At 39.7% G+C, this 23,490-nt stretch overlaps 1 protein-coding gene across 7 annotated transcripts in view; it reads left to right on the top strand.

The window, feature by feature from the left end:
- The window catches only part of ARID4B (AT-rich interaction domain 4B), a 167,318-nt gene that overhangs the window by 50,555 nt on the left and 93,273 nt on the right, over nt 1-23,490 (top strand). For all 7 annotated transcript variants that reach the window (XR_013416007.1, XR_013416006.1, XM_077998447.1 and 4 more), the window contains 2 exons: nt 19,138-19,248; nt 22,991-23,056. Coding sequence is in view for 3 of the 7 variants with exons in the window: in XM_015126853.3 (XP_014982339.1) it covers nt 19,138-19,248; nt 22,991-23,056 (177 nt within the window). In the remaining 4 variants the exon portion in view is untranslated. The remainder of the gene's footprint in view (nt 1-19,137; nt 19,249-22,990; nt 23,057-23,490) is intronic.

Consider the following 23,490-nt stretch of genomic DNA (forward strand, 5'->3'; position numbering starts at 1 on the left):
TTAACAGTTCACTATTTTTTTGTGTGTGCTCAGTTAATCTTCCTCATATCACCTGAAATTTATCATCTCCCTTGGGTAATTACAGTCTAGTGGATTGTCTCTTCAGCATTTTCTTAGGGAAAATGGATTGGCAGGGGAAATGGCTAGACTATTTTAAGGGATTTATTGGCTTTTCTGTCCCACTGGGAATGCTTATAGGAGCGGATGCCATAGAAATGTTTTTCATGATCTCAGTGGGGATCAGAAAATCCCAGCAAAACGGAGGTTAGGTGGGCATGGTTAACACACTTAGGTAGGAGGGCATGTTTGATAATGAAATTCTGAAAATGTTTGCACGTGCATTGAGATCCCTAGGTAGATAAGTAAACTAGTAACTTATTTGATTGGTATAATTTTTTAAAACTCCAGGTCTGATGATAATCTAATATAAACTGTTCTATTGAATGCTTTGAAATTGAGTCTGTTTAGTTCTGAGAGCCCATTGAAAGAAGGCAAGACCGAGTATCCTGAAGGCCTGTTACATACCCCTGTATGTAGCATGGCCCTTCCTACTTGCCTTTGCTAATGGTACCTTGTGTGTGTACATTTACTTAAATAGCTGTGCAGTGGGATAGGGGAATAATACTCAGGTCTTCAAATCGGATATTGGCTCTGACTTAACCATTAATTACTGGTGACTCAAAAGAGTACCACTGTGATGTACCAGTAAGAGTAGGTGCATATGGAGAGTCAGGAAATAGCATTTTGGTAGAGTTTTGACTTAAATATGTTTCTTTACACTCATCTTGAAATTGTTACGGTCCTAAGTGAATAGTTGGAATAGATATCCTCAGCAACTAATAGAATCTCCATTTAGTGTGAGATAGTTTGGAAGGAATGGCCAAGAAAAGCCGTTTAGTGCCACCATTAAAATCCTGAAAGATGTTGGGAAGGGTCATCAAGAGAAAAATGTAAAATAAAACCAACAAAACACACACACACAAAATATAAGGCATTAAAATGGTCTCATTTACATTATTGCTTTTAATATCACTGTTTATCTTGTCATAGGCTAGTAACTTATAATATAAAAAGCAAATTGCTTTTATGTGATGTATCAGAAGGTTCTTTCCAGTTTTAACAGTAGAACTGTAATACAAATTGAGATGGCATAGGCGGCAAGGACCATGTATTATTGCAAGGGATTTCATTCTTCAAAATTACTGTTGCAAGTATCTAACTTTGTATGATAGTGAAATACACATGCACACACTCCCCATGGTTAACTAGTATTTAAGTAAATTGTTTAGCTTATAAATTCAGTTTAGTGAAAAAAGAATATTAGATTAACAGATTAATGTACAAAGTTGAAATTTTATTTCTATGATCTTTTTTTTTTTTTTTTTGGAAATGGAGTTTCACTCTTGTTGCCTATGTTGGAGTGCAGTGGCGTGACCTCCATCTCCCAGATTCAAGTAATTCTTCTGCCTCAGCCTCCCGAGTAGCTGGGATTACAGGCGTGTGCCACCATGCCTGGCTAATTTTGTATTTTTAGTAGAGACTGGGTTTCACTATGTTGGTCAGGCTGGTCTTGAACTCCTGACCTCAGGTGATCTGCCCTCCTCAGCCTCCCATAGTGCTGGGATTACAGGCTTGACCCACTGCACCCAGCCTCTAAAATCTTCTTTAAATTTTCAAGACAGAGTCTCTCTGCCACCCAAGCTGGAGTGCAGTGGCACGATCATGGCTTGTTGCACCTTCAACCTCCTCAGCTCAAGTGATCTTCTCACCTCAGCCCCTTGAATGGTTGTGACCATAGGCGTGTGCCACCGCGCCCAGGTAATTTTTTTATTTTTTGTATAGGCACGTCTTCCTATGTTGCTCAGGCTGTTTCTTGGCAAAAGCATATTGCCAGAACATATCTTTTTTTATTTTTTTGAGATGGTGTTTTGCTCTATCACCCAGACTTGATTGCAGTGGCGCAATCTCGGCTCCCTATAATCTCCACCTCCCAGGTTCAAGCGATTCTCCTGCCTCAGCCTCCCGAGTAGCTGGGATTACAGGCGCCTGCCACCACTCCCCGCTAATTTTTTGTGTTTTTAGTAGAGATGAGGTTTCATCATGTTGGCCAGGCTGGTCTCAAACTCCTGAGTTCAGGTGATCCCCCCTGCCTCAGCCTCCCAAAGTGCTGGGATTGTAGGCGTGAGCCACCACGCCTGGCCAGCATATCTCTTTGTTAAGAGAAATAACTTGTAATTTTTTTCTTTCCTTTTTTAAAGAGACAGGGTCTTGTTGTGTCTCCCAGACTGGAGTGCAGTGGTGTGATCATAGCTCAATGCAGCCTTGAACTTCTGGGCTCAAGCAATCCTCCTGCCTCAGCCTCCCAAGTAGCTAGGACTACAGGTGTGCACCACCATGACAATTAGTATTCTTGCTTTATTTTTTATTTTTATTTGGTAAGAAGTTTATAACTTTGAAAAATATGAGTAGAAATGTAAGGCTCTATGGAAGATGTAAACTATTGTTTTTTAATAAGTGTAAATATATTTTTAATAAGATTGTAGGGCCAGACCCATCTGGTAAGGGCTTAAAAGCTGATTTTTAAAAATAGATAGCCAGAGGTTATATCTTACTAATGTTTGCTAATGCTACTAATGCTACTAATTAGCGTTAGTTTGCTAATGTTATTGTAATGATCTGATGACCTTGAATAGTGTTTTTAAAAAACCTGTTTTTTTTTTTTTTGCTTCGTATGTTCACGTTTCATTATTTCTTACTGGTCAAGGTTTTTTTTCTTGAAAGTCTCTCTCTGTCACCTAGGCTGGAGTGCAATGGTGTGATCACAGCTTACTGCAGCCTCCACTCCCCAGGCTCAAGTGATCCATCTGCCTCAGCCTCCTCACTAGCTAGGAGCCACAGGCGTGTGCTACCACGCCTGGCTGAGTTTTTGATATTTTGTAGAGATGAGGTTTTGTCATGTTGTCCCAGCTGGTCTTGAACTCCTGGGCTCAAGCAATCCTCCCACCTTGGCCTCCCAGCGTCTTGGGATTACAGGCATGAGCCACTGTGCCCAGCCCAGGATTTTTGTATATTTTGACAGTTTAGCTTTTAAAACTTTAAACTGGAATTGGTTTAATACTTGTCTAGATGTGATCTAAGTTCTGAATATCCCAGGACATTGTAGGTGCTCAGTTAATGTTTGTGGAATTGTAACTATATTTTATATTATTTCTATTTTGATAATAGGCATCTGATGGGTTTAATTAAAGCTATTTTCATTATGGATAATAGAACCTATTTCAGGTGATGAAAAGCAGAAAAGAGAATCTATTATAAGGGTACAGAGCATCTCATGGTACCCAAAGAGGGGAAGTCCAGTTTGGCTTGAGGAGGCAGTTGGAAAGCTAACAGGAACTAAGGCTAGCTATTCTCTCAGTCACTCAGAAAACCCACAGTTTCTTATGTGCACTTTTTCCCCTCTGCATCTGTTTTATTTCTTACTTCGTTTCAGCAGACTGATTTTCTCTACTTCTCCCTGTGCATGCCAGAAAATGGCTACCATAGGCTGCATCACATCCTTTCTCTACCAGCTAATTGGTTAACCTGGCTTTAACTTCCTAGGAGAGAAAAATGGATTGGCCCAGTTTGGATCAGGTGGCTACCAGTCTAATGAATTACTTGTTGGCAAAGCATATTGCCAGAACATATCTCTTTGTTAAGAGAAATAACTTGTAATTGATACTTGTCATGTTAGCGATTTAGTCTTTGTAAAGCTGTGTGGGCTTCTTTATTGTAAAAATTTGGTCATCTGTAAGATAATTTGTCCTTATTTTACTTGTTAAAATATAATTTGTTGGGTCCCTCATGTATGCATAGTCATTGAACAGGTAGAGCAGTCTACACACACACACACACACACACACACAAATTAGGCCTGGTGTTGGATTTTCCTACTCTTACCATTGTGCCTGTTTTTGGTATGCATTTGCTTTAGAACATGATAATCATAATTCAAAGATAAGTCTGCAGCAGACTTAACATTTATATATAAAGTGTTTTTAAGGCAGAAGGTATCATTTACTCTCTTTTTAGAAATGGAGAAACTGAGAATCATAGATTACAGATTGCAGCCATAGCTGAGCTGAGATATTCTTTACACAAATTATGGCCTTATTCTTCTATATCCTTTTACCTCTATACGAGTATATATCAAACTGGACTTCTCCGAAATTCTCTTTGGTCTAGTTTGCAAGTTCTCTGCATAGAATAAAAAATTAAATGTTTAAAACTGATTATTTGTATCAAGTAATACACACAAATGACTAAATTCAAAAGGTGTATACTTTATTATTGTTTTATCTTGAGTTTCTGCCATTTCATTTCATATAGAGAGCTAAAAAGATTTAATGTAAACATTTTCTGGGTCATTTGTACATCCGGATAGCAAAGAACTATTAGGTTGGTGCAGAAGTAATTGTGGTTTTGCAATTACTTTTATTTTTATTTATTTATTTATTTTTTGAGATGGAGTCTCACTGTGTCACCCAGGCTAGAGTGCAGTGGTATAATTTCAGCTCACTGCAACCTCCACCTCCCCAGCTCAAGTGATTCTCCCTGCCTCAGCCTCCCACGTAGCTGGGACTACAGGCGCCGACCACCACACCCAGATAATTTTTTGTTGTTGTTGTATTTTAGTAGACATGGGGTTTCACCATGTTGCCCAGAGTGGTCTTGAACTCCTGAGCTCAGGCAATCCACCTGCCTTGGCCTCCCAAAGTGCTGGGATTACAGGTGTGAGCCTCTGTGCCTGGCCTGCAATTACTTTTAATGGCAAAGACTACTGCAGTTTTGCACCAACCTAGTATAATTTCAGTTTCTGCAATTACTTTTTATGTTTTACAGCCAGAGTTCATAGTGAGTAGTATTACTTCACTTGTTGCAGGTTTAATTATAAAACAACGGAGATGGAATTCACAGTAAGTGAAATGTTCCTACCTCATGAGGCAACACTGATCTCTCCAGCAAAGGTTTTGTACTAATTTACATAGGGAAAAGTGGTAGGAGAATTGATTCATTACACTGTGCTCAACATTAAAAGCATGTTAGTCCAAAGTAGTGTGTGCCATGTTTGTGTTTTGAGTGTGTAGCTGTAACAGAATATCATCCATCTATTGAATTAATGTTCTTACTTGAATTTCATTGATTTTGTTGGTTTGTGGAATTTAGTTTGCAGATTTGGTTTTATACTTATACAGTTCTGTAAGAATAAATCTTAGCTACTATATGACTATATTTTATCAGGTATAAGGTATACATTTTCTACATTTTAACATTTCTGAAATCAGGATGCATTTAGCAGTCAATTGATGGTATATCGTAGTTTAATTGGCAGATTTTTTGTTTCTTAGCGGCTAAGTGTGGTTTACAATTAATGACTTAAATTAGAAGAAATATGGTAGCTTTATGTTAGCATGAATTTCAGTAACATAAAAATAAACCATCATCTCTCTAAGGGAGAGAGAATTTACTTTTTTTAAGTTTAAGAACAGCTATGTAGGCTGAGTGCGGTGGCTCATGCCTGTAATCCTAACACTTTGGGAGGCCAAGGTGGGTGGATCATCTGAGGTCAGGAGTTCGAGACCAGCCTGGCTAACATGGTGAAACCTCGTCTCTACTAAAAATACACACACACGAAATTAGCCAGGTGGGGTGGCGCACGCCTGTAGTCCCAGCTCCTTGGAAGGCTGAGGCAGGAGAATCACTTGAACCCGGGAGGCAGAGGTTGCAGTGAGCCAAGGTTGCGCCACTGCACTCCAGCCTGTAAATATAACTGCCAGGAACTTGAGATTTCAGAAAATATTTCTCTAGAGTATCTGGAAAATCACCTGGCCTACCCAAACAAAATTGCCGTTTGTGGATATTTGCTACCAATGCCCTTGTCATTCCTCTCTGTAGTCCTGTACTCATAAGCTTAGCTGCTTAGCTGCTCATACCTTATTCTTGAACTGCTTCCGTCACTAATTTCTGCATGATCTGATTCTTAAGTACAAAATCTTCTTTAAGAAGAATGGTAATAATAACAAATTAACACAGACTTTTTTTATATTGAGGGCTTATTACATGTGATTTTATGTGTAACAGGTCACATTGGTATTGTGTGTATTTAATATGTAATTTATATTTAATTATATGTAATGAATGTATAATATAAAAGTAAACATATGTTTATTTTCTTGCTATGATAAACTACACTTTACAAATGTGAAGCTATGCTCAGGTAAGTTAAATAACTTTTCCCAAGGATGATGTAGCTAGTAAGTTATGAACCTAGAGTTTGATCTCAGATACTGATTCCATAGCTCATGCTTTTTCGCCTCAAAGATGCTTCTCAATATGAGGTATTTTTGAAATACAAATAATCAAGTTAAGAGGAATCTCATTTAGCAGAGCTTAACTAATGTCTAATCTTTTTGTGTTAAAAATTATCTCATGAATTTCTTCTATATGTAGGTACTATTCTAGGACCAGGACATTCAAAGGTGAATAAGACACTATTTCTACCTTAAGTAGCTCAGTCTAGAGGACAGATAGGAATCATTAAAATATGGTATAAAATGATCACTTTTACAAAATGTTGGTATATTAGGGAAAAGGAAAGTCAGTATATAGTGTTACAGCAATGAGTATTTAGCATCATTTACCAAAGGGCTTACTACAGTAGTGTTCTGAATCTAGAATTTTGTGACTTAGTATTTAATACATATTGTGTGGGTCAGTTTCTTTTGGTCACTAGACAAGTAATTGTTAGGTTTTCAGGTGATTAAAGATTGATGTTTCTTGTTGATGGCTTCTTTCAAATTCATATTCTTGAGGATATAAAACACGATTAAAAACTTGATGGGGATTATTATTATTAATTAATTTATTTATTTATTTTGAGATGGAGTCTCGCTCTGTTGCCCAGGCTGGAGTGCAGTGGCGTGATCTCGGGTCACTGCAGTCTCTGCCTCGCGGGTTTAAGTGATTCTCATGACTCAACCCCCGAGTAGCTGGCATTACAGGTGCCTGCCACCACGGCCAGCTACTTTTTTTTATTTTTATTAGAGACAGGGTTTCACTGTGTTGGCCAGGTTGGTCTCAAACTGCTTACCTCACATGATCTGCCCACCTTGGCCTCCCAAAGTGCTGGGATTACAGGTGTGAGTCACCATGCCCGGCCAGATTATTATTATTATTTATTTTATTTTTTGAGACTGAGTTTCACTTTTGTTGCCCAGGCTGGAGTGCAGTGGTGCAAACTCGGCTCACTGCAATCTCCGCCTCCCAAGTCCAAGTGATTCTCCTGCCTCAGCCTCCCGAGTAGCTGGGATTACAGGTACCTACCACCATGCCTGGCTAAGTTTTGTATTTTTAGTAGAGACTGGCTTTCACCATGTTGGCCAGGCTGGACTCAAATTCCTGACCTCAGGTGATCCGCCCATCTTGGCCTCCCAAAGTGTTGTGATTATAGGCATGAGCCATGGCATCCGACCTATTATTTTTTTAACTTGGTCCTCCAGGCTGGAGTGCAATGATGGAGTCACTGCAGCCACAACCTCCTGGACTCAAGCAGTTCTCCCACCTCAGCCTCCTTAGTAGCTGGGACCATAAGTGTTCACCATCACATCTGGCTTATTTTTCAAAATTATTTGTAGAGATGAAGTCTTGCTATGTTGCCCAGGCTCATCTCAAACTCCTGGGCTCAAGTGGTCCTCCTGCCTTGGCCTCCCAAAGTGCTGGGATTACAGGCCTGGCCCAGTAGGGATTTTAAGGATTTTTTAAAAAAATCAAACTCTTATAAATGTTCTCCAGATGCTGTCTTTAGTGACTTGTTATATTAAAAAATGTTGTACTTGTTGCCTTCTAATCCATGCCAGTAGTTGTTACCAACATGCCCAGATACATTAAGCCACAACAATGCCAGTTTCTATTTCTCTTTGTATTCTGAATTTTGAACTGCCTGAATCCTCCAGTAGGCTCCTCTAATTTCCATATCATGAAAGTTTATGTTCTGAGAGTGCTGTTACTCCAAAGAAGATTCATTTGCATTTGAATATGATTGTGATCTCACTAGCAAGATGACAACCTCTTCTCAAGGCAAAGTAGATTGGCTGTGTTACATGAGAAAGCTCCTTTCCTTTTTTAATACTTAGAACAGTGCCTTAAATATAGTAGGCTTTTAATAATGTCTCTCCCAATTTCTCTCTCACCTGTTTGCTGAGGCAGAAAATTCTAGTTAGAATATTTCTTTGGAGTTACTTAAATTTCCAGGAGCATGCAGATACTCTTCTGTTAATATTTGTGACTATGCGGATATCCCTCTTGCTACTAGATGTGGATCTAAAATTTGCTTATAAGTAACTTGTGGTTTTGTCTCCTCAAGTAACTTAAATTTTAAGAAGATACACAGTAGGACCATGTAGAAAACCAAAAATAAACTTTAAAAAATTAGAAGAAGGATATTAAGAAATATAGATAGCATCCACAGATTTTCGTGTTTTGGGAAGTGGTTGAGATTTTGTTTTGTTTTGTTTTGTTTTGTTTTTTGAGATGGAGTCTCTCTCTGTCTCCCAGGCTGGAGTGCAGTGGCGTGATCTTGGCTCACTGCAAGCACCGCCTCCTGGGTTCACACCATTCTCCTGCCTCAGCCTCCTGAGTGGCTGGGACTGCAGGCACCTGCCATGAGGCCCGACTAATATTTTTGTATGTTTAGTAGAGACAGGGTTTCCCTGTGTTAGCCAAGATGGTCTCGATCTCCTGACCTTGTGATCCGCCCGCCTCGGCCTCCCAAAATATTGGAATTACAGGTGTGAGGCACTGCACCTGGCCACGGTTGAGTTTTAAAATATGCAGTAACTCTTACAATCCAGTAAAACAAACAAACAAACAAAACAAAAACGAGTAATTCAGAAAGATGGGTAAAGAATATAAATAGATAATTAATAGAAAAATATGCAAATGCACAATAAATATATATTACTTTACAAAATAATTTATTTTCAAATAATTCCAAATGTGCCGTATAAATAGTTCATGTAATCTCCTTCACCAGACTGACCAGTTGTTAACATTCGATGTCGTTTGCTGTATATCTAATTTGTCTTTTTCTCTCTGTGTGTGTATACAGAGAGAGATACACAGATTTGTATATGTATGTATATATCTATATATATACACACACTCATATGTGTTATATACATATATGTATACATATGTACTCATTATCATCTTCAAACTTTTGTAAGAACAAGCTTAAAACACCATGTTCTGTCACCCATTGTACTCCAGTGTGTAATTCCTAATAAATAGAACAGAATAACTTCAACTTTTTGGTCTGTCTATCTTTTTCTCATTTCCAGTTACTCTTGGCAGATATACCACAGAAAGGTTGCTCTTTAGATACTACAGTGCATAACGTCACACAATTACACCACTAAAAATAATTCAGTAGTATTCAAAGATGATGCGAATATTCTGTTCATCAAACTACCTGTCCAGCTTAGCATCTTTTGATAACTCTCTGAATCAGCTACCTTTATGATGGTTGCCAAACGTTGATTCTCTATCAGTTCTGTTACAGTTGTTAACAGTTTAGTATAAGGAAAAACTTTATCTTTTCTACATTTTAAAACATTCATTAATTCATTCATTCTTGTCAATATGGATTCATGGATTTCATTTTTACTGAATGAATTGTAATTTGTTACCAACTTTTTAAAGTGAGATATAATTAATTTACTGTGGAATACACAGATCTTAAGTTGATATATCCCTAAAGAGATAATAGAACAAATAATATTTATTTTATGCTCAAACTTTCCCCCATTTGGCCAGTAAGAGGAAAACCCCTTCAAGATGCTTTCTGTGTCCCTTTGAAATGTCCCTATCATTAGTCGCACCATTTCTTTACTTTCTGATACAAGATGTTTCAGATTCTTCTTGAGCTTTTCTCTGTCCAACCTTGAAATCAACCATTTTTCTAAGGATCCTAATACCTTTTAATGGAGAGAGTTATTTAAGAAATCAAGACGTGGGCCAAGGCGGGGGTGGATCACGAGGTCAGGAGTTCGAGACCAGCCTGACCAACATGTCGAAACCCCGTCTCTACTAATTAGCTGGGCATGGTGGAGAGTGCCTGTAATACCAGCTACTTGGCAGGCTGAGGCAGGAGAATCGCTTGAACCTGGGAGGCAGAGGTTGCAGTGAGCCGAGATCACTCCCTTCCTTCTATTTTAACTTCTTTGGAGTGAAAAACATGGCCCCCACTATATTCAGTGTATTTACTTACTTGATTAGTCTGTTTATTTATTTGGTCCGGGTAATGGATCTTCCAGCCTTGCTGCTCATCTCCTCTCTCCCTATTCAGCTCTCACCCATGTCCTCAGCCACAGGACTGTACCTCCGTGTGGTTCCCCCAGGCCTCCTCTTCACTGCCTTGTATATTCAGCTTCTGTCCTTGTGCCTCTTCAACCTTTACCCCTTCACAACAAATCCATGTCCTTAGTGCAACATGAAAAGGGAGAGAAGAAATGGCCCCAGAGAATATTTTGAAGTTATATTGCATGGTTTTCTTTTTTCTTTTTTTTTTTTTTTTTTTGGAGACGGAGTCTTGCTTTGTTGCCCAGGCTGGAGTACAGTGGCGCGATCTCGGCTCACTGCAAGCTCCGCCTCCCGGGTTCACACCATTCTCCTACCTCAGCCTCCCGAGTAGCTGGGACTACAGGCGCCTGCCACCATGCCTGGCTAATTTTTTGTATTTTTAGTAGAGACGGGTTTCACCGTTTTAGCCAGGGTGGTCTCGATCTCTTGACCTCGTGAGCCGCCCACCTCGCCTCCCAAAGTGCTAGGATTACAGGTGTGAGCCACCACGCCCGGCCATGGTTTTCATCATTTCCTCGATGTATTCATTGTTTTTATATTCCCCCCAACCAAATGGTGCATTTTAAGCTTGCTTTTTAAATGGTACACCCTTTAGTATATAAATGTTTTGTTTTTTGACAGACTTGCTCTGTCAAGACTGGAGTGCCGTGTTGCAATCATGGCTCACTGCAGCCTCCACTTCCTGAGCTCTAGCAATCCTCCCACCTCAGCCTCCCTAGTGGTTGGGACCATACACGTATGCCACTATGCCTGGCTAATTTTTGTATTTCTGGTAGAGACGGGGTTTCACCCTGTTACCCAGGCTGGTCTCGAACTCCTGAGCTCAAACAATCCACACACCTTGGTCTCCCAAAGTGCTGGGATTATAGGCGTGAGCCACTGCACCCAGCCTACTGATGGTTTTTATGATCAAATTTAATACTTTTGTTTTCTGATTCTTTTGGCTACATTGGCACTGTAACCAATTTGAATCCCTTACTTTTTAAAAGAAACTACCTCAATAAAATGTCACCTAGCATGTTTTGCTTTTTAAAAAACATCTCGAATAATTGAATATTTCCTAGTCAGTGTGTTAGCCAGCCATTTGAAGATTTAACTATTGTCTTTCTAAAACTTAATTTATGTGTTTTATATGCTGCAGCCCAAAGACACATTAGAGATTACTGTTGATTCATTTGTGCACTTCTGTGCTTCCTTGGCATTTTGGCATCTTGAAGGATTATTATCCACTAATAGCTAATTTTAAAATGGCTTATGCTTTTTAGTGTTCCCATGGAATTCAGTGGTTTTTAGGTGCCAGTTAGGACGTTTTGTAGACTGGCTAGGAAAATAATTATTTAAGCAATGCTGGAAAACTATGAGGTAGCTGTTGCCTTGGCAACCAGAAAACTGTTCTGTTTGTTCAAGAAAGGGATGGTAATTTAGTAGTTTAATTTCCTTTTTGGCATGGAGGTGCTACATAAAAACATTTAGCCTCTGAGATGATCCATACTATTGATCAGAATTAGAGAAGCAGAGCAAAAAGAAAAGGCAAGAGTTGTTTGTTTTCTGGCTACGTATAGATAGACATGCATACTTACCAGGATTGGTCTTGGTCAGAAGAATCTTAGTTAACCTGCCGACATAATCCTTTGTATGTCTCTCAATTGAACCAAAGTAAATTAGCCTCAAAATACTGGTGCAGTCTTGGTACACTAAGGGGTCGTGATACACTTTGTTATGGAGCATCCCCACAAAGATTTAAGATTCATTCTCTTGCCGCTAGAATTCAACATGATTACTTCATGTCTGGATTGAATGAGGGAGAAAATATTTTAAAGGAACTCCTCGTCCCCCACATATATACACAATTTATACACAATTACATTGGCATCTGCTCTATTTATATGGGATTTTTTTTATGATTTAACCCATTTGTATATAGACTTAAACTTTTTTTTTTTTTTTTTATAACAATTGCCTCCCAGGTTGTAAAGTAAAAATAATTGCCTTTATTTGGCAATGTGTGCTGGGCCCTCTTCTAAGCATTTTATGTGTACCATCTTACTCCTCATCCTTGTGACAGAACTGTTATTGTATGCTGAGGCCTTAAGCTAAGTGGCTTAGCCCAAGGTCACCTCACTACTAAGGGATAGATTTGAACCTAGACATCTAGTTTAGGAACGTATACCCTTTTTTTTTTCTTTTCTTTTTTTTTTTTGAGACAAGGTCTCAATGTCGCCCAGGCTGGAGTGCAGTGGTGTGATCTCTGCTCACTGCAACCTCAGCCTTTCGGGCTTAAAGTGGTCCTCCCACCATAGCCTTCCTCATAGTCAGCACTACCAGCAGGTGCCACCATGCTTGGCTAATTTTTGTATTTTTAGTAAAAATAGGGTTTTGCCATGTTGCCCAGTCTGGTTTTGGACTCCTGGGCTCAAGCAGTCCTCTCTCTTAGGCCTCCCAAAGTGCTGGGGTTACAGGTGTGAGCCACTGTGCTTGGCTTGGGAACCCGTACTCTTAATTACTGTATTATGCTGACTTTTTATTTTATTTTATTTTTTTGAGACGGAGTCTCACACTGTCGCCTGGGCTGGAGTGCAGTGGCATAGTCTTGGCTCACTGCAATCTCCACCTCCCAGGTTCAAGTGATTCTCCTGCTTCAGCCTTCCGAGTAGCTGGGATTGCAGGTGCCTGCCACCACACCCAGCTAATGTTTTGTATTTTTAGTAGAGAGAGAGTTTCACGATGTTGGTCAGGCTGGTCTCGAATGCCTGACCTCATGATCCACCTGCCTCAGCCTCCCAAAGTGCTGGGATTATAGGCATGAGCCACCGTGCCCAGCCTAAAATGTTTTTTATTTTTATTATTTATTTATTTATTTATTTTTGAGATGAAGTTTCCCTCTTGTCGCCCAGGCTGGAGTGCAATGGCACGATCTCGGCTCACTGCAACCTCCGCCTCCTGAGATCAAGCAGTTCTCCTGCTTCAGCCTCCCGTGTAGCTGGGATTACAGGCACCCGCCACCACATCTGGCTAAATTTTTATATTTTAACTAGAGATGGGGTTTCACCATGTTGGCCAGGCTGGTCTCAACTCCTGACTTTCAGTTAATCCACCTGCCTTGGCCCCCCAAAGTGCTGGGATTACAGGCATGAGCCACCTTGCCCAGCCAAAATGTGGTTTTGCCCCTTGAATATTAAGAAATAAGGAAGGGAACCAAATCTGAATTTCTATGATAAAATGACTTGTTTGTCCACATGAAGTGTTTCATAATATTATAACTTCCTAGCTGACTACCTCAGACATCACAATGGAGTGCTTTCTAATATTGACTCTGTTTTTTTGATGTGGCAGCTGAAGCTTAGAGAGGTTCAGTAGCCTACAAAAACTCATCTAGTTGGTGTAAGGAGTAGAGCTTGGATTAGGACCTTGCCTCTCTGCTTTGAAAGCCTGTGCTATTAATCAGTCTGCTCCATTACCTCATGTTAAACTAATGATAGAGTGATACCTTATGCCCACCTAAAATGATATACTGAAATCTGACCACCTCAGTTACAGATTTGATTTGGGTTTCTGTGTAAAGTCTCATTCATATTTTGGTTGGCATTTAAAAATAGTTCGATAGTTTCATTCTAGATGATTATATATGTCTCAAAGGTTCCCATTCTGTCCACCTTTGTAATGTCAATGCTTTGACATAGGCTTGCTAAACAATTATGTGTAAGATTCAAATTATTGGCCTGGCACGGTGGCTCAAGCCTGTAATCCCAGCACTTTGGGAGGCCGAGACGGGCGGATCATGAGGTCAGGAGATCGAGACCATCCTGGCTAACACGGTGAAACCCCGTCTCTACTAAAAAATACAAAAATCTAGCCGGGCGAGGTGGCGGGCGCCTGTAGTCCCAGCTACTTGGGAGGCTGAGGCAGGAGAATGGCGTAAACTTGGGAGGCGGAGCTTGCAGTGAGCTGAGATCTGGCCACTGTACTCCAGCCTGGGCGACAGAGCAAGACTCCGTCTCAAAAAAAAAAAAAAAAAAAAAAAAAGAGATTCACATTATTGTGCTAAATGAGAATTTAGGAACAGAAAAGTAACTTACCTGAGATGATGTATAATAAATAGAGGTGGCAGCAGTAAGATCAGAACACAGATCATTGCTTTTTCTGTGCTCTTTATAACAAATTAACACTGCTCTCATAATGTGTTTCAGTTTTAGCAGCTTTTATCAGACTTTAGTGTCCTTCCACAAGTCTGTCTTTCTTTTTTTTTTCCTGCAAGTCTGTCTGTCTTTTTTTTTTTTTGAGACAGTGTCTCACTCTGTCACCCAGGCTGGAGTGCAGTGGCACGATCTCAGTTCACTGCAAGCTCCGCCTCCCAGGTTCACGCCATTCTCCTGCCTTAGCCTACTGAGTAGTTAACTACAGGTGTCTGCCACCATGCCCGGCTAATTTTTTTTTTTTTTTTTTTTTTGAGACGGAGTCTCGCTGTGTCGCCCAGGGTGGAGTGCAGTGGCCGGATCTCAGCTCACTGCAAGCTCCGCCTCCCGGGTTTTTACGCCATTCTCCTGCCTCAGCCTCCTGAGTAGCCGGGACTACAGGCGCCCACCACCTCGCCCGGCTAGTTTTTTGTATTTTTTAGTAGAGACGGGGTTTCACCGTGTTAGCCAGGATGGTCTCGAACTCCTGACCTCGTGATCCGCCCGTCTCGGCCTCCCAAAGTGCTGGGATTACAGGCTTGAGCCACCGCGCCCGGCAATTTTTTTTTTTTTAATAGAGATGGGGTTTCACCGTGTTAGCCAGGATGGTCTCGATCTCCTGACCTCATGATTCGCCTGCCTCGGCCTCCCAAAGTGGTGGGATTACAGGCGTGAGCCCCGCGCCCAGCCCTCCCTCTGCAAGTCTTTCTAAAGGCATTTTCTTTATATGCCTTGTAATTCCTTTTCATGTGTTCTAGCATGAAGGAAAGAAAATATTACCCTTCAGAAGCATGATTTGCCCCACAATAATTTGAAGTAATTAATACCCTTCTTCTGTCAACATGGATTTTTATGTTGTTGAAGATGTGCAATGGGCTTAATTTGCGGGACGGAAATCCCCTTTCTTAAATTCAGCTTTAATAAATTTGCCCAATAAGCAAATCTACAGTTTGCTGTAGTTGAAATGTTGCTAGTGTCTGTGAATGTTAATGAAAAGAATATGCAAATGGGTTTCTGAATACTAATAGTCTGAAGATGTTACTGTTCTATACCCTATTTTTGTTCAGAATTATCTATTGAAAATTTTAAAGTGTATCAATTCCTAAATATTTATATGTTCCTCAGTAGGTACAAATGTGCAACTTTTAGTTGATTTATTGTTCTCTTCTATGTTTCATAATTTCAGTTTCCTCATCAATTTTATTTTTAACTATACTGTTTGCCTCTCAAAATAAAATTTTACTGACTAGTATGGCAGAATGCGTTAATAGAGGAGGTCGCAAATTGTGGAAAGTTATGAGCCTGTAGTCATGAAGACTGCCCTATCATTTGAGTTTTTATAGCAGTAATACCCAGTACCAATTGAACCACAGAGTGAATTGAAATTTCCTTAAATTTTTTTTCTCTCTTTAAAACATTTAAAAATTTTTTTTTTTTTTTTTTTTTTTTTTTTGAGACAGAGTCTTGCTCTGTTGCCCAGGCTGGAGTGCAGTGGCCGGATCTCAGCTCACTGCAAGCTTCGCCTCCCGGGTTTACGCCATTCTCCTGCCTCAGCCTCCCGAGTAGCTGGGACTACAGGCGCCCGCCACCTCGCCCGGCTAGTTTTTTTTTAAATTTTTTAGTAGAGACGGGGTTTCACTGTGTTAGCCAGGATGGTCTCGATCTCCTGACCTCGTGATCCGCCCGTCTCAGCCTCCCAAAGTGCTGGGATTACAGGCTTGAGCCACCACGCCCGGCCTTTAAAAAATATTTAATTGAGGCCGGGCACGGTGGCTCAAGCCTGTAATCCCAGCACTTTGGGAGGCCGAGACGGGCGGATCACGAGGTCAGGAGATCGAGACCATCCTGGCTAACACAGTGAAACCCCGTCTCTACTAAAAAATTTAAAAAAAAACTAGCCGGGCGAGGTGGCGGGCGCCTGTAGTCCCAGCTACTCGGGAGGCTGAGGCAGGAGAATGGCGTAAACCCGGGAGGCGGAGCTTGCAGTGAGCCGAGATAGTGCCACTGCACTCCAGCCTGGGCGACAGAGCGAGACTCCGTCTCAAAAAAAAAAAAAAAAAAAAAAAAAAAGTAATTGACAAGTAAAGCTTGAACATATTCAGTATGTGCAACATGATGAATTGATGCATGTTTTATGATTACCACAGTTACATTAACAAACACATTATCACTTGGGCTGTACGTAATCTTCCCATCCTTATAATAAAAGTTTTTTTTTTTTTAAATAATTGAGATAGGATCTTTCTATGTTGCTTGGGCTGATCTCGAACTCCTGGGCTCAAGCAGTCCTCCTGCTTCGGCCTCCCAAATTGCTGGGATTACAGGTGTGACCTCCAATGCGTGGCCATTTTTATGATTTTGGAGCAAAGTGCTGTGAGTCTCCTTCATATTCTTGCTAAAATAAAGCCACTAGTATGCCTGGAATGTAACCATAATTTTGGCCAGGGAAAATGATATTTTAAGAGACCTAAGACAGGTAGGTAAAGTAGAAATGCATTTATTCAGTAGGTACAACAGCAATGTAAAGTTATTAAGTCGTATTTAACAATATAAAACAATTAAAAAGTATTAGTACAGAAATGATTATCTTTCTGTGAGGGTATATTCCTATTATGGTATAAATGAACTGATGAATAGGCATTTTCCTAAGTTGATTTTAAAAATTGCATAACTGGCATGTTTTGAGTTTCCTTTTTATGAAATACATGGGCTGTGAGCCGGGCGGCCGCTGTGGAGGCCTGATGCAATTGTGGGCGCTTCTGTTACAGTGCTAGACTATCGTTCCCTTTCTTTGGGAGAGAGATGACTCTGTATGATAGCCACAACCTTTAGGGGAAAATTTATTTTAAAATCTAAATGAAATTGATTCTTTAATTATTACTCGTAACAGCATTTCTCACTTTATATTCTATGGAATTTCTGTAGGATGTTAATAGATGTCAAGAGAAAAGAAAGAGTTCTTTGGACAAGTAGATTGGGAAATGTTAAAATGTAATCTTTTTCTCTATTAGAGGGTTTCTCAGATCTTTTAGTTTACATTTATGAATCTCCAAAGTGGAGGCAGAGAAGTAATTTATTCAATATACTGAATTTCCCCCAACTCCTGCCTCCTTTCCTTTTGGTGGAACGTCCTGGGATGTTGGTACTTCTTATAAAGCACTTTGGAAAAAGCTACTTACATGATTTTCCTTTGGCTGTGGAATTAATATAAGCAGAAGAACTCCTTAGAAATACAGATATAGAAATGTACCTGATTGTAAAACGTGAGAGCAGCTATTAAAAACTAAATCACAACTGAAGAAACATAAATATTAGTTAAGGTAGAAGACTAAATATCCAGTGAATCCCTCCTATTAAAGCATTTGAGATATTTTGGTTTCAAAGTTTTGAAACTTTCCAGATTGAATTTCTTCGTATAGTTTTCACTAGTAGTTTAAATACACTTATTTTTCTCCCTTATATGCTATACTACATTATTTTTTGTTTGCTTTTTTTTTTTTTTTTTTTGAGACGGAGTCTCGCTCTGTCGCCCAGGCTGGAGTGCAGTGGCGCGATCTCGGCTCACTGCAAGCTCCGCCTCCCGGGTTCACGCCATTCTCCTGCCTCAGCCTCCTGAGTAGCTGGGACTACAGGCGCCCACAACCGCGCCTGGCTAATTTTTTGTATTTTTAGTAGGGACGGGGTTTCACCGTGGTCTCGATCTCTTGACCTTGTGATCCGCCCGCCTCTGCCTCCCAAAGTGCTGGGATTACAGGCGTGAGCCACCGCGCCCGGCTTGTTTGCTTTTTTGAGACAGGGTCTCACTCTGTGACCCAGGCTAGAGTTCAGTGGCACAATCACAGTTCACTCCAGTCTCGACCTCTTGGGCTCAAGCAGTCCTCCCACTTCAGTCTCCCAAGTAGCTAGGAGTACAGGCGCATGGCACCACAGCCAGCTAATTTTTATTTTTTTATTTTGTAGATACGAGTTCTTCCTATGTTGCTTGGGGTGGTCTCAAACTCCTAGACTCAAGTGACCCTCCAGCCTTGGCCTTCCAAAGTTCTGGGATCATAGGCAGGAGCCACCATACCAGGCACTACACTATACTACCTTAGACTTTTCTAGATAGAGATATAACAGAGGTATTCTGAATTTGGGTGACTGCTAAGATAGAGCCTAAATATTAGAAGAGTTTGTTCCCCCCCACTCCCCCCCGAATTTTAGTTTAAAGATCTGCCTTTTGGCCAATGGTCCCTTTTCTTTAAGTGGTCATAGAATAAATAAATATTTGAATGAATTGAGTGACTAGAGGGGCATACTTGTGAGTGATCTAATTTATATCATGGACCATATGTATTTAATGGAAATAAGATACCTTTATATTTTATATGATGTACATTTAAATAGTCTTTATGATAAACATTTTACTTGTTTTTTAATTTATAGTATTTTATAGATTGGTCTTGTTAACATACATTTCACATTTATAACTGTTATAGCTTAACAAGATTAGGCTCACTATTCTGAGGTCTGATTGTGAGAAAGAATTAGAGAGTTTAAATCTAATTATATTTCTTTGCATTTTTAGGCCCTTGATGAGCCTCCCTATTTGACAGTGGGCACTGATGTGAGTGCTAAATACAGAGGAGCCTTTTGTGAAGCCAAGATCAAGACAGCAAAAAGACTTGTCAAAGTCAAGGTACAGTATTTATAGATTTTATAAATTATATGTTCAGCATTTAATATTTAAACTTTTATTTGGTGAGTGTATTTAAGAATTATTTTTCTACAAAATAAGTTTCTATGAGTGAAGGTTGTAAAAGTACCTCAAAACAAAGCTTTTTTTGTTATTTTAAAAGTATTATAATTGGAATGAAATTAGATTATCACAGTTGGTATTTTGAATGCCATTTCACTATAGACATCTTATTGTTTGTATAGTGTTTTAGAGCTGGAAAAGAACTTAGAAGTCATCTAGTTTAATTGTTTCATTTTATTACAAGAAAAATGAGGCTCAGAGAGGGTTAGTGATTTCTCCAAGGCCATTATGCCAAATTCATGGCAGAATTGAAACTACCGTAGTTCATCAGTTTTAAGGCGTTCCCCCCCTCTATTTCAGCCATAAAATTGGAATGTGACTTGTAATTGATGGTGTCCTAGATAACGGTGAAATAAGGTACATCTAGTTATTGACTCCTTATGCTCTGCCTTTTTTGAAACATCTTTCTAAAGTACTTGAGTTTTGTCTTAATGTAGAAAAAGGAATGTAATTGCTTCCATTTTAATAAATTATCAGCCTTGAAAAATGCCAGACAAGTGAACTTGTATATAGACATTTATTCATTTGTCAATAATTTATTGAGTGACAAACCTTTTGCAGGGAACTTTTAGGTGGGAAGGAGGATGGGGATATTAGGATGAAACTGACCTGATCTGTCCTCAAGGAATTTATAATCTAGATTAGCAGATACTTTTTAAACCATTGGTTTTTATTTCACCAATTACATAGGCTGTAGAGGTGTTGTACTTCTATGTAGGGTATCAGTCTCTTCTGGAGCTTTTACTGTGTGTGTATTCTTTATGTGTGGATGTGTTGGAAAAGCTACCTGGGTGATTCTAATTTGCATTCCTCGTTAGGAACCATTGTGATAAGGCCTTTAAATTAACTATAAACCAGTAGAGGTCTAGTCTTGGTCCCACCCTACCTTCATTTTCCACATGCTTGGTGGTTGGTGCTTTTATACTATGCATTTCCTGTTCTGGCTTCACACACTGGTGTTCCCTGAGCACTGTTTTTTGCTGGTACTATCCTGCAGATGAAGAGAAAGCCTTTTACCAATTTTTGTACTTTTTCAGGACTACTGGTAGCACATGTATCACCTTTGTGTGAAGCAGACAAAAGCCCTCCCTCCTGGTGGAAAGCCTCCTTAGCAGCGCTTGGCTTGCAGATAGCAAGTTTGTGCCAGCTAGAAAAGATACTCTTTTTGGACAGGAACTGTGTCACTCGAGGACCCATGCTTTGGCCCACAAAGCAAAGGCTGAATTTAAGCCCCAACTTGCATCCTTAGCTGCACATTTCCTGTCTAATGAATGAACTAGGAAAATGACATGTATCGGTCCTGCCATTTCTTGCTGTAAATGAAAGAAACAAAACTCTTACTGGATTCTACCACCTCTATTGATAGCACAGAGTACCTTGTGCCTTATAAGTAATGAATATCTAAAGCTTATTTTTAATTTTTTTGGCTGCCCTAAAAATTTGTTTCTGTGGAGGTGATGTCCATTAAAACACATACACAAGGAAAAAGAAATTTTTTTTTTTTTTTTTTTGAGACGGATTCTGGCTCTGTCGCCCAGGCTGGGGTGCAGTGGCCAGATAGCAGCTCACTGCAGGCTCCGCCTCCTGGGTTTACGCCATTCTCCTGCCTCAGCCTCCCGAGTAGCCGGGACTACAGGCGCCCGCCACCTCACCTGGCTAATTTTTTGTATTTTTTAGTAGAGACGGGGTTTCACCGTGTTAGCCAGGATGGTCTCGATCTCCTGACCTCGTGATCCGCCCGTCTCGGCCTCCCAAAGTGCTGGGATTACAGGCTTGAGCCACCGCGCCCGGCCGAGAAATTGTTTTTAATTCCGTGATTTTATCAGTAGATATTGGGATATATTTCTTAACATGTTTAATTTGTTTATGCTTCAAAGTTAATATATTTTTAACAAATTTGTTGATACGTTTTTACTACCTGTTTTCATTTATTGAACATTTACTATGTACTAAGCTCTAGCTAAAGGTGAAACTCTAGTGTTAAGACCTAGTCCCCATCTGTAAGTAGCTTATAGTTTAAGTGAAGGGCACAGGTACCTAAACATGTGATTTAAATAAAGTGTGATAATGCTTTTGTATGACACAGAAATGCCTGGGATGCTGTGGGTATAAGGCATCTCCTTTCAGAGTTGGTTTGTGAGTGAGCCTGCCTGTTACCTAAAATAATTATCACATAAACCTGATAAAGACCCTGTTAATGATTCAATCCCTATAAAAAACTCTTAACCTTATAGGGAAAGCAACTGTTTTCTATACTGAGTAGTGGAAGCTATCTTGTTTTTCACCAGCTAATTAAATATTTAAATTTGGACTCATTATTTTAACTTAATCTTTTCACATCTGGCTTCCCATTCTCTGATTTTTATAATGATGTAGAGTACAGTAAAGTTCTGGAACAAGACTTTAAATATAGCTCCACCATGTCTGGTTCAGTGATCTTGGACTAGGTACTTACACTTTCTGGGTTTTTTTTTGTTGTTGTTGTTATTTGTTTTGTTTTTGAGACGGAGTCTCACTCTGTCCCCCAGGCTGGAGTGCAGTGATGCAATCTCGGCTCACTGCAACCTCCATCTTCCTGGTTCAAGCGATTCTCCTGCGTCAGCCTCCGGAGTAGCTGGGATTAACAGGCGTGTGCCACCATGCCTGGCTAATTTTTGTATTTTTAGTAGAGATGGGGATTCACCATGTTAGCCAGGCTGGTCCCATATCCTGATCTCAGGTGATCCACCTGCCTTGGCCTCCCAAAGTGCTGGGATTACAGAGATGAGCCACCACACCTGGCCTGTTTCTCAGTTTTCTTATCAACAAAATGGGAACAATCATACCTACCTAATAGGGTTGTCGTGAAGATGAAATGTTTGGTACTAGAGACTGATGCTCAGATCTCAGTAAGTGTTTGCTGCTACTGTTTATTATTAAGGTAGGCCTTCACAAGATGATATAATACCTAATAGCCTAAAATCTCCACATCTTTCTTTCTCATTTCTTAGGAAAAGCAATTTTACAACTAAATTAATAACTGATAGTTTTGAAATAAAGAATGATATGTGGGAGCGGCCGTGGTGGCTCATACCTGTAATCCCAGCACTCTGGTAGGTCGAGGCAGGCGGATCACTTGAGTTTAGGAGTTTGAGACCAGCCTGGCCAACGTGGTGAAACCCTGTCTCTATTAAAAATACAAAAATTAGTCGGCCTGGTGGTAGGTGCCTGTAATCCTAGCTACTTGAAAGGTTGAGGCAGGAGAATCACTTGAACCCTGAGGTGGAGGTTGCAGTGAGCCAAGATTGCGCTATGGCTTTCCAACCTGAGCGACAGAGTGAGATTGTGTATCAAAAAAAGAAAAAAGTAAAAAAAAAAAACGGAAAAAGAATGACATGTGGAACATCTAATAATTTAGATGTGCTATCATTGATTACTTTTATTTTTGAAAGCTGAGATATGGTCTGGACAGTTGTTTGTAAATAATTTTTTGTTTTAGTTAATCTACTTAGGAATTGGGATGTTGTATAAACTAGGCAGCTATTATTTTATATTTCTTTTAATACAAATGAATAATTGGTGCATTGATGAGCTTGTGTTGCTTGGTTTATTTTTGGTGGCTAATTAAACTTATAATCTCTAGGTGACATTTAGACATGATTCTTCAACAGTGGAAGTTCAGGATGACCACATAAAGGGCCCACTAAAGGTAATTCATGTATTCGTTGTTAATTCTAATGATTGGGAAAAAATAATTATACTTGGTAATTTTAATTCATTGGCCATTTCGTTATTGATTTGATAAACTCAATATGTAATTTTCTCTAAAAAGACTAATAGAAAAAATAGACTTAATCTCAGCGACTAAGGAGGCTGAGGCGGGAGGATAGCTTGAGGCCAGGAGTTCAAGGTTGCAATAAGTTATGATTGTGCACACTGCACTTGGGGATAGCATGAGATGCTGCCTCTTACAAAAAAGATTTAATATTAAATAATACTTGATATGGTAGTAAAACCAGTTTATTCAGAAATAAAATGAGCATCAAAGAAGCATTGACTACATTTATTTAGTTAATCCACGATATTTCCTTTACTAAAATGATGGATTTTCCAAAATTAATAGATGATGAACTAGGGATTAGT

The sequence above is a fragment of the Macaca mulatta genome, chromosome 1 (genome assembly GCF_049350105.2).
Source record: "Macaca mulatta isolate MMU2019108-1 chromosome 1, T2T-MMU8v2.0, whole genome shotgun sequence".
Taxonomy (NCBI): Eukaryota; Metazoa; Chordata; class Mammalia; order Primates; family Cercopithecidae; genus Macaca; species Macaca mulatta.